At 37.8% G+C, this 12,432-nt stretch overlaps 1 protein-coding gene across 2 annotated transcripts in view; it reads left to right on the top strand.

Moving 5' to 3' along the window:
- Positions 1–12,432, top strand: part of LOC117399297 (polypeptide N-acetylgalactosaminyltransferase 1-like) — a 193,282-nt gene that overhangs the window by 79,606 nt on the left and 101,244 nt on the right. For both annotated transcript variants that reach the window (XM_033998390.3, XM_059022787.1), the window contains 2 exons: positions 1,025–1,259; positions 11,265–11,433. In XM_033998390.3, coding sequence (XP_033854281.1) covers positions 1,121–1,259; positions 11,265–11,433 — 308 coding nt within the window. In that variant the 5' untranslated portion in view covers positions 1,025–1,120. The remainder of the gene's footprint in view (positions 1–1,024; positions 1,260–11,264; positions 11,434–12,432) is intronic.

The following is a 12,432-nucleotide window of genomic DNA, read 5'->3' on the forward strand; positions in this document are numbered from 1 at the left end:
TAAGGTGAACAGCAATTAATAATCTCTGGATACTATATAGTCATACATTGCCTTAAAAATCCAACAAAACAAAAAACCCTTAAGAAATAATCCACGTTTTGTTTTTATTGTTTTTTTCACAAAAGGAATGCAAGCCTTCATTGAGTTTTTCTTTCTAATTCTTTTGTAATTCTTCTTAATAATGTGATTAAATAATTCTTCAAAGGAAGAAAAGTGCTAGGACCCCCTGATGGAAACCCCAGCATCTCTCTTGTGAAGGCACTTTCAAGGGCAGCTAAATGAATTGATTTGGAACATAATCATAGCCATCTCTGATCTGATTACCGTTCTCGGAAGCATGAGTTAATTCATTTTGAAAGCCTTTAGAAAAATAAAAGGTGTGTTTTTTCTTCTTTGCAACATTCTCCGTACTGTTAAACAAATTTACATAAAATATACTGCAGTTGTGAATTCTTACAGCTAATGGTATTAGCATTTGTTTTTTACATTTGTATTTATGCATGTACTGATCATTAATCAACTGTGACGCTTCCTTACAACTATCAAATGTCAAATAGTCTGTTCTCTGATACCTCAAATATCATAATCATTTGGAAATTAGAAAACTACAAGTCAAACACTCCTGTAGATACTGAGTGCTGCAGGACAATATGTTAATTAGGCTAATTTATACTTCCAGTTGTGGCAGTTCCTTTTAATTGTATTCAATAAACCTTCTGGGATTTAAAATGCCAGAACTGCAATTTACAAATAGATGCAGAAACCAGCAACAGGATTGATAATTTCAACTATGCAGTCATGTGAACTAAATGCTGATTCAAATAGAGAGACTAGAAATCACCCTCCACAATGTTTTGAGCAAGTAATTCATGAATAATTCTCTCTCTCTCTGTCTCTCTCTCTCTCTCTCTCTGTCTCTCTCTCTCTGTCTCTCTCTCTCTCTCTCTCTCTCTCTCTCTCTCTCTCTCTCTCTCTCTCTCTCTCTCTCTCTCTCTCTCTCTCTCTCTCTCTGTCTCTCTGTCAGATCTGTTAGTCTGCAGCCTCTCCTTGCCCCCCTTTTGAGGAGCTCCATCCCCGCTGTGTCCAGTCTGCACTCCCTTCCTGCCTCCCACGCAGTGCAATGAGGAAGTTTGCCTACTGCAAGGTGGTGCTGGCCACCTCGCTGGTCTGGGTCATGCTGGACATGTTCATCCTGCTCTACTTCAGTGAGTGCAACAAGTGTGAGGAGAAGAAGGAGCGAGGCCTGCCTGGCCGCGAAGGTGAGAGACACACAAACAGCTTTTCTTTCTAATGAGCCAGAAAAGGAAGACCGAGGCATTGCTTTCGGAATCCATATTGCTTTAGAATGAGGTAAAATGTGACAGCATACTTAATGATTGACCCAGCTGCATTGAATCTTTTCCCAAAACAGTTATAGAACATCCTGCAGTATTGAGAAGAAATACATTACCTTTGGTGTGTCCCGTGTTGGTCGTAACCGTGTGATCCATTTTTAAAGATAACCCTTATTGTTTGGATGTTTTTCATTTATAAGTCATAAATCACCCGGGAAATACTTTTCAGTTTAAGATCGTTCGCCAAGAGAATGTGTAGGCTTTGCAAGTATCCAGATGTTGCTCCCTCCTGCAGTGTTGCTTCTTTTTTTGTTCCCAATATGCATTAATTTTAGTGGAGCACAAGCATTAACTGGAGGATACATGTTGTGAAAAGCTGATTTATTTATTTTTTGCCCCATCCTGTGTGAATAAAAATGTCTATTGGGATTATACTTGAAATATATTACTGTGATAGTGTTTATGTATTTATTTTTTATTTTTGTATGGTGCTCAGCTGGTTTTGGAATGTCTTGCCTGTGTTTTCTTTCTAATTTGTACTCAATGTAAATTAGCCTTGTTTAATTCTGCAGGTTACAGTATCTGCCGACTGCTATGTATGAAATTCAGTGTAGCTGTGATGCTTAATGCTGCAGTATACATTATTTGTTTAAATATATTACTATAGCTGGGATCACTTGAGATTAACAATCTTGGTGCATACTGGTTTATTTTAAGCTATTATAAAACTTTTTTATATTCAAATCATTTGCACTCCTAAGGGCAGGAGACAAATTATTCCAAGAGGAAACAGTTATATAGAAAAACTTTTCTGGTGTGGAAGTAAGTATATATTTGGCAACTTTCACTGGTTGTCCTTGACTTTCTGAAAGCCATGCCTTCAATGCAAATGGCCTTGACACCATTAGCAACACATTAGACAGTTTTGATTCATATCTGGATCCAGGACAAAGCCTGTTTACTTTCTGAGCATTCGTGCCTTGTGCGTATTCCTTGCAGGGCACTTGTATATAGTGCTGGGACAAATATTGCTTGAAATGGCCATGTTCAGATTCTTCATGTAACAGAATTTTATAAATGTCTATCAAAAAGATAACATGCAGTGGAAACCAATAAATAAATGTGTGAAATAAATTCCACTACAATACATTCCACTACACCAAAGAGCGTTTCTCTCCTATTTTTTAAAATGTATTTTTATGGTGTACCAGGTTTATTATGGATATATATATTTTTTTTAAATAAAATTATTGTTGTAATATAGTATGGATTAGCATATATGTTTTTAAAGAATATTTGACCATGGAAAAAAATCAATGTTTAGCAGATAATAAATGGGCAGTGCAAAGTGCTCTCTTGTGGAATGCTTTTTTTTTTTTTTCTTTTGGTATCTGGGTTGTAAACCCAAATTACTTAAAAGGTACTACCAAAATAATGTGACAAAAAGCATTTTTTTGCACCAATGTTATCACAACTAGACTAATAACTTATCACACTAGCATTTTTATACCAGTATCGTTGCTGAACCGTACCGAAACATCTGTCCAGGCTGGAGTTCTTATCGGTGTCGTACAGATATAACTGTATCAGTAAACTAAAAAAAGGTCAGTTTTCGTACCAGTACTGTTTCGATATGACTCTGAACAGCTTAAGTGTGGACAGGTAAACTGACACGGTATCGATACAGTTAAGTCAATATTCTGAAGCACGCACACGTCTTGCTTTACAGTTTAAATACTTTACATTTTACAGTGAGCGGCACCTTTATCATGGCTACACCAAAAAATGCCAAAATACAAAATGTGACAAAATAATCTCCACAAAATTAATGATGATGACTATGAGGTGAAGCGTACTGCAGAGCAGTGCCTCTGTGAAATAAAATCTCAGGATGACAAAACATGCTGTATTCCATTACAGCAGATCAATTTCTAACAGCTGTGATGTCATGGAAACGACTTCAGAACCTGAACACTGTCTATTTTTGAACATACATGAATGTGGACCGGGATATAGTGACTGTGTCTGTACTGTAGTGGTATTGAAAAGTGAGGACAGAAAGTGGTTCTGCACTGATATATACTGTACTGAAACAAACTACTAGTATCGTACCGATACAAGAGAGGCACATGTCTGTATAATATACTGTATTATTATTATTATTATTATTATTATTTATTTCTTAGCAGACGCCCTTATCCAGGGCGACTTACAATCGTAAGCAAATACATTTCAAGTGTTACAATACAAGTAATACAATAAGAGCAAGAAGTACTTTTGTTCAAGCAAAGTATAAGTGTGACAAACCACAATTCAATAATACAGCAGATAATAGTGATAGTTACTGTAAATCATCTCGCGTTCAAATGAGCATGCTGTTTGTTCATTGACAGTTTTAATTGAAGCTATCAGTACATGGTTTGTTCTGCTGCAAATCAACTAAAACGTTTGAAGTTTGACAGTCGTATTGTTAGTCACAGTATTGGGTTAATTTTCAGACTACAGTAGGAGCCATGCATACTGCTCAGAGAATACTGATACAATGGCACTGCAAATTTCAGTACTATGCCTACCGTTTTGAAGCCGTTTACCGATACCTGAAATTACCCTTGATAGCTTAAAATAGGAAATAGCCTGGTTCTAGAACTTTGTGTTTAAAGACAACATAGACAGAATATAGGACCGTTTCTATTTCAATATAATGGATGGATGGATTGTGTTATTATGGATTGTGTATTTTTAGCTAAGAAATCCTATAAAAATGGTCACGGTAATACAGAGGACAAACCCCTGTTACAGGTCCTAAGAGAAGTTAATTAACCTCCTATTTTTATAATCAATAAACACAATGCACTCTGTCACATTATTGTGTGTTATCCATGTGTAAACAGGGTTTCCTTGATGTAAAACCACAACAACAAAATGTTTTATTGAATCCAAGGAGCTTGGATAAAATTGAAACCGTGTGTATTGATATTGTTCTGGCTGCCAGCTTGAATAATTCTCGTGTTTTTACTGTTTTACAGAAAGCAATATACAGGAAACACTTATAGAGCTGATGGGCCATTCCATTTAAACTGTATATTGTGTGAAATGTTTGAAATCAGGCTAATGGGAAGTCTGAGCTTTTTGTGGTGCTGGGTTTCTCCTAATGCACAGTATGATCAAATGTTACTTTTTCATGGGATTGCCCTGATACTTTTTAATAGTACAAGGTAAAAAAAAAAAATTATTTCTGGTCTTCTGTCCTTTTTTTTCTGGAATATTTTCTTCATTGAGCTTTTGTGGGTTGAATTCTAAAACAGAAATGCATTTACTGTTGTTCACATGTTCCTGTCGTGCTATCATTTTAGTTTCCAGCGTCACTTATTGAAAGAATTTAGAATAGGAAGATGAAATAAAAAGTATATTAAATTCCCGGGCCTCTGGCGTTTCGGAGAGGAGATAAAATTGCCATAAACTTAAAGCAGCTGTTATGCAATTACACTTTACTGGCAAAACAAGCCAGAGCGCCTCTGAACGAGTGTGTCTGCCTCTTATTTATATCTGCTCTCCTTTCCTGTTCCTGCCAGGCTGTGCAGACTACGTGCTTCGATAAGAGTTTTGTCTTTTTAATGCTTTTATTGATTTGTGTCTTGTTGAAGTGTACTTCGCTTTTATTTACAGCAGTGCCCCTAGTGTTTTAATATTGGGGCGCTTAGGATTGGAGTATTTGTTGAGGCTGTCCCTTTTAGAGTTGTATTGGTGTGGGGATTGTTAATGTTGAATAGACAAAGTATAACGGGTATGGTGCAGTTGGTTGTTAATAAGGATGGGTCAGTGTAGTCGAATACACGATTACACAAAAATAAACTATTCGAATAGCACATTACATATTCGAAACACGAAAGACTTATATTAGCTACTAGCAGAAGCAAATGCATCTTTTTTTTTTTTCTTTTAATGCTGACGCTTGACAAGTGTTCAAAATCATTGTTAAACCCTGTGCCTTCATGTGAAAGAGATTGGCATTAGGGTTGGACAATATTGAAATTTTCAGCTGTTGATTTTATCGACTGTAAATTATATATTTTTATATATATTTGTTAATTTTTGAACGTTTACTTTCATTAAAAAAGAGCCACCAAATGTATTACTATAACAAAACAAAATTCGTAACGTTACCTGGAAGCATTTGCTTTCTTTACTTGTGTGACGAATCTGCCATTAAGAGAATCAAACTAGGTTTGTGCAGGGTTTTCAATTCGTTTTAAAGTACGTGGCACTTCTGAAGTAGTAGGCACACAGACGCGTATCACCAGGGGGGTGGGGTTCCCAGTGGGAAGTTTTTGAAAAAAGAGATTAAAGTGGTGCATTATAGGGCTCCCGAGTGGTGCATCCAGTAAAAGCACTCGCGTAGAGTGCAGGATGCGCTCTATAGTCTGGACATTGCCGGTTCGAGTCAAGGCTATGCCTTTGTTGACCGAGGACAGGAGCTCCCAGGGGGCGGCGCACAATTGGCCGAGTGGGGGGAGGGAGGATTAGGTCGGCCAGGGTGTCCTCGGCTCACCGCGCACCAGCGACCCCTGTGGTCTGGCCCGGGCGCCTGCGGGCTTGCCTGTAATCTGCCCAGGGCTATGTTGTCCTCCGACGCTGTAGCTCTAGGTGGCTGCATAGTGAGTCTGCAGTGTGTAAAAAAAGCCCATCCTGAGTCAGCGCAGGGATGGTAGCGGTGAACTGAGCCAAACAAAATAAATGGACACTACTAAATAAAAAATAAAAAAAAATAAAAAAAGTGGAGGTGCATTATGCTGCATGTTTGCATGGTTTAAGCATGTGCTTGACTAGTAGTGGTCTGCTTGTAGTATCTGACAAAGTACTCCATTAGTGCAACAAAAGAGCTTTATTTCAGCACTGCTCACAGCAAGGAAAGATCAACAAGAAAAAAATGGACTTTGAGCATCAAGGCCCCTGCAACACAAGACTGGCTGGAAATGTGTGTGGGTTTGGTGACTGCACCTTTTTAATTGTGTCCACTTGTAATATGGGAAACAGTATGCTGCAGCACCCATGCTCAGTGTTAGTGAAGTCCTGATTGAAAGCATGTAACACAGACAGCTCTTATGATTACATGTTACTATTATTTTTCTTCTACTATTTACGATATTAAATACATCACAGCTAGCACATTTGAATATTTTCATTAGCACAGTCTGAGAGGTAATTTTTTTTTTTTTTTTTAGTGCAATCAAGTAAGCTGCAGTGCATTTCATTAATTCCCTAAATGTTTTTTATTTTTTGAGCAGTAGACCTCCAAAATACAGTACCAATTATTTCTATGCGTTCTGCTTTCACCTTTAAAATGGTTAGTTTGAGAAATAAACTTGGTTTTCCAAGACTCGGCGACATACTGTTTTCATTATGGGACGTCTTAAATTACTGCTATTATTATCTAACTAGTGAATTTGCTGCGCAATTAAATGATCCTTAAACTCCTGACGGTAAACAATGTAAACCGAATCTGTTTTACCTGGGATAGTGTGGCTGCTAAGAAGATAAAAAAATAAATCCTGTTCGTGTTCAAAACTTTATTTAAAGATAACGTTGGTTTATTAACGTTCCTTTTCACTTCCTTTTTTGTTTAATTTAGCTTTTTGCTGCATTACAGCCCTTCATTAATTATTTTCCTTATTATGTGTATTTTTATTTTTCGCTGTTCTTCTAAATTTCTGGAAAGCAACTGTTCATTTTAAGCTACATTTTTACACAACAGTACTACTCACACATGTTTGGTCACCATCGCAACTGTTGCACGAAACTGGGGTTACCGTGCTCCTCTACACTTGCAAGCATTTGTACATCTTCAGCTGACGAGGGATCAGCTAATATCCCACCTTTTTTCTTAAAGGTGTACAGCCTTTATACCTGAATTCCCAAAATGACAAGCACCTTTGGGTACATATTTTACGATATAATAATAATAAAGGAATATGCTTTTTTTCATGGATCTGTATAGCTATTATATACTACGGTGTAGGTTTTATGTATTATATCTTGCAGTGCAATAACAGTACAAAAAAAAAGTACTTTAATGAGAATACCTGAAAATAATCTTAATATTTTTAAATAAAAGTAGAGAAATAATTTGAGAAGGTAGATCGTGCCAGTCGTCGACTTATTTTGAAAACCCTATTTATGTGTATGTGCGTCTCTGTATATAGAGTTTTGGCTGGCAATGTAACGTGAAACAAGCAATGTGATTGATCGAACAAGGTTCCAGCTGTCCGTATATTGGATGGATACAGACAGTTGGAGACTTGTTACGTATTCTAAATCACTGCGCTGCCTAACAGAATTTAAAGTATCGGACAGTAGCCATCTTGCTATTTTACAGTTACAGAGGTACAGCTGTAACTACCAATTACCTGCAAAAAATCCCAAAGTAGTAAGTAGACATGCCGATTTTGGATGAAGAACAATTAAATGAACTGGAAGATAGCAGCAAAAAAAAATAAAATCTTTATACTCAGTCAACCCAACTTTAGCTGGGACCAAATCAAAACTTTGACAACCCACTAATCGCACTTAACAAAACTGTATTTAATAGTGTTCACTTTTTATGAGCAAAAGAAATAAGATACTTACAAAAAAAAAAAAAGCACTATTAAAGTTTTGTTAAGTGCGATTAACGGGTTGTCAAAGTTTTGATTTGGTCCGGGCCTTTGTCACTTAAAATAATGTATTTTTAGCGGTTTGTAAACACTACAGAAAAACTCAAAGACACTACTTCACATTATTCACCCCTCTCAGACACCTACCTTGAAAAATTACTGAAATCAGAGAATTCACAGTTTGACCTGGATTATACAGTACGTATTTGCCTTTTATTCTTTATTTTGGGTATTCGAATACACAAAAATGCTGGCCCACGTGTATTCCCATCCCTATTTGTTAATGCACCTTTCACCTTTGGGGCCAGGGATGAAATCAAGCTTAGTTAGGTCACATGTAAAATGAGTCCGGCGGTCTCAGGTCAGTCCTATGTTGGTAGTACAGTAGTTCACATCTGTTGTATCACACTCACCTCACTTCAGTAAGCCTCTTGGTTCAGAAATTCACTCAGCCATTATTCCTGTACTGCATACTCATTTTAATATTGCATTTCATCCACTTTAAAACTCTGCAGTGACTTCCCCTGAAACATTTCAGACAGTGGGCCGTTTACATGTGTGGGTTTTTTCATGTGAAGTGGCCATGCACGTGCATGTTAGGAAGAAAGACTTGTGAAAATGCCCCAAAAAACGGCTGCAATATTTAAACGGTCTCATTTACCTGTGGGAATCAAGGAAATGTCATGAAATCAATGCCCACTTACATGTGGAAATACAAGTTTCTCATGAAAATGTTAATTAGCTTGTTCAAGTGCCTTACCTAAAGCCACTATAAAAGTCACATGGGAATACATAAGTTAATTGTCCAAAGATGGCAGCAAGGAAGTACATTTTTAGTTTGCTGTATTTCCCTTTCCCTAAAACTTTGCATAATGTTCATCATACATGGATCTAAATGAGTTTGTAAAGTATCATACAGATTGTATTTATTAAGTTTCTGTTTAAAACTACAGTGATACGTCGCATATCCGACCATCACATAACCGCCCTGATCAATTAACCGCCTCACTAAATAAATAAATAAATATTAAAAGTAAGCTACGAGAGTAAAGGCATTGGCAGCAAATGCAGCTTCCGTGATGAGAAAACCGAGAGAAAGTGTTATAGCAATCAGCCTTTTGGTGCGTTCCCCTTTAAGAGAGGCGTGTGTGAGTCAGCTGTGTGTAGCAGTGACGTTTCACTACACCAGTCGAGAAAGCTTTTTTTATGTGCAATGTGTTTAGGCCTATATGATGGAGCGCACACTTGCAGATATTGACAGCATGTTGTTTTAGCTCTTAAATGCATTTGAATTCAACAAAGCAAGCTTCATAAATGCAGTGCTTACTGGCCGTTTGTTTAAAATAGCCGAAGCAATATTCAAACCAAGCTGCTTATCGGCTGTTGGCAATATCAAGAAAGAGTGCAAAGTACTGTGACAGAGGTATGAAGAAAGCAGAACCAGGGAGGCAGGAACTTCTAGAGTTAAGAAAGAAGCCATCAGTTGAAGGTTACTGTACATTTACCGTTTTTGTTTTTGTATTTTTATTTTTTTTAAAAAGCTTTTCATGGAGATGGCTTATAGTAAACCACATAGCAACACTGTGTATTTGTAGCCTAATTAATCTCGTTTACATTTGTTTACTTTTAAAGCAAATAATTTCCCCATGTTTAAAGCAGTTTGCGTGTTGTTTTTGTTCACTAACCTATTTAAAATGTAGATGCTTTTTCTATAGATGTTCGGAAATCCAACTTTTTCACATATCCGCCTATACCCCAGTCCACAGGGGGTCAGATATGCGACATTGTACTGTATTACTAAAAATGTTGGATAAACTGCAAAATGGGCTTGTGAGTTCAGGTGGTTACAGCTACTGTACAGTACTTCAGAATACACAAATAGCTTTCCAAACAACTGTCAAAACAATTTTATTGTAAAGTACTACTAAGTACTATGTTTAAGTATGTATGTAACTACCCCCATGCAATTTCTCCTAGTTATGTCTGAGCAAAACACCTGTCCACCCTCTACTTATGTCCGTTGGAGCGATGAAGAGACTCGGGTGTTAATATCCATAATAAGGGAAGAGGATATGATGAGGCAGCTTGATACAATGCACAACACAAATTGTTTAACCCATTCTCAAAATAAAATGTGGTGTGGAATTTTCATGACTTATTTCTTGGGAATCAACAATACTGCTCAATATTCCAATACTTTATTTAGCAGAAGCAGTCATACAAGTACAGCACAAATGAGGATGCTATATTTGCATCTCTAATATCAGGACCCTTTTCAGCAATTCTTGCTGGTGGCTGAGGTAGCTGTTCTGATGCCTGAACACCTCCCTGAGGTCCTAGAGTGTGCAGGATACAGCAGGCAGTAATAATTTGGGGAGCAAACTCGTGGTTCACTTCAGTTCGCTTCAGTAGTATATGCCACCTCCCTTTCAACAGACAAACACCTGTTCAACAACCACTTGGAATTGGCCCAGTTTATTATTAATAAAGATATAACCACCCCACAGATGATGTGTGAAAAAGCAGTGTGGGCGACAACACTAAAACAAAGTATTAAAAAAGCAGGCACGATCCATCATCAAATCAGAGCTTTATTAACCATTTACGTCAAACACGATGTCACATGGATTTCCTCGGGAGAGTCTCTTGTGTAACCTTCTCTACACATGGAAACAATATTGTTTCCTGCTAAACTGTACGGGAATCGAACTGGGCCTTACACATGGCTAATTTAAATATTAACCCCTCCCCCGTCCTCATTCATTTGCATAACACTGTGGGGGGGGGGGGCGTTCCCAGGAAAATGAAAGGCTTCACATGGAAATGCAAAAAGGTACCAAGTCCATGTTTACTTCACGAGACAGAAATGTCTTTAGTAAGAGTAAACACGCCTGTAAACTAAGCCATTAAAATGAACTATTTTACCAGACTGTTAAACCCTAAACTGCAGGTAATATTTGGGGTTCTCTTCACGCATGGCGGTGTATACAGTATCTGTTGCAAACAATAAAACAATGACTGGCGTGTTCGTTGGTACAGTAGAAGCCATTAAACTCAGTTTGCCGTTGATTGATGTAAACTGCGTCATGATTTGAGCTTTGTGTGTTGTGGCTTTTAGCAGGTCATGTTTTGCACGCTACATGGGGCTATCTAACAGCAGAGTTGATTTTTAGAGATTAAAACTGAAATGCAGCGTCTCCCTAGCAGCTCATGTTTCGCTCTCATTGATAAATGAGACTGTGTGCTCCTGACATTTCTCCTTGCTTGTGTCTTGCTCTAGTGGTGATCCAGAAGCCTCAGGAAGGCCCGGGGGAGATGGGCAAGCCAGTAGTGATTCCGAAAGATAACCAGGAGAAGATGAAGGAGATGTTTAAAATCAATCAGTTCAACCTCGTGGCCAGTGAGATGATCGCTCTCAACAGGTCTTTACCTGACGTCAGGTTAGAAGGGTAAGTACTTCATGGACATCAAATGCACAGAAAAAACTTTGTTGCTTCTAACAGTGCAAGACAGGGTCTGGGAGATCCTTCCAGATATGGTGTTTTGAAAGCAAAAAACAGGTTTAAGGAGTAGGTATCTTCAGATGCCGTTTTTAATAGCATTTTATGCATTTTCAATAGTGGTGCTGGGTTATGTGTCTCCCTAATTAAGTTATCATTTCTCTCTACTTGGCTTTGGGCTTGTCTGGAGAACTCTAACTTATGTGACTAAACAACCTTCCCCATTCCATTCAAATCATGTGTGACCTTTCAACTGTGCTATCCCCACCTACTCTACATTCATATAGACGGAGTATGTGGGGTAGTTGAAAGGTCACAGTCCCGTGATTAACGGAATGAGGAAGTCTGGTTAGTCCAGGCACTTAGGATTCTCCAGACAAGCTCAAAGCCAAGTAAAGGTAGATTTAGAGAAAAATGGTAATAACTATTGGAGCAACAGTACTCCAGTCAGGGAAATAAAAAAAAAAAATACGAAACTGTCAGGTTTAATCCAGTTGGTTTGTGTAACAGGGAGGAGGCGGTTTACCGTAATTATTTCTTCACAGCAGTTGCATCAATAATGACATGAAAGGAAATTTGGGGGGGGGGGGGTGGGGGGATAAATAAATGCCAAGGGATAGATTTTCCAGAATATTACTTTCGTTTGAGCCCTTAAAAGTAAACACGATTAGGCTGGCATTTTCTTATGTGGTGTTTCAGTTGCTTAAAAGGCCAATTAACCTGACAAGTAAAATAAATTTATTGACGTGGGTGACAACTTTTGAAAAACGCCCCTGTGTAAACAGGCTGCTTTTGTGACTTTCAGAGTATGCTTAGCTGGCACCTAGTGTTTTGTAGTGTTTAGTGAGTTTTATTTGAACATTTTCCTTAAGAGGAGAAATTTCCATTTGCTTTTAGTAAACATTTCACACAACTTTTTAATGGTTCTGAAAAGCTTGCGTTATTTGG

This window comes from Acipenser ruthenus, chromosome 4 (assembly GCF_902713425.1).
Source record: "Acipenser ruthenus chromosome 4, fAciRut3.2 maternal haplotype, whole genome shotgun sequence".
Lineage (NCBI taxonomy): Eukaryota > Metazoa > Chordata > Actinopteri > Acipenseriformes > Acipenseridae > Acipenser > Acipenser ruthenus.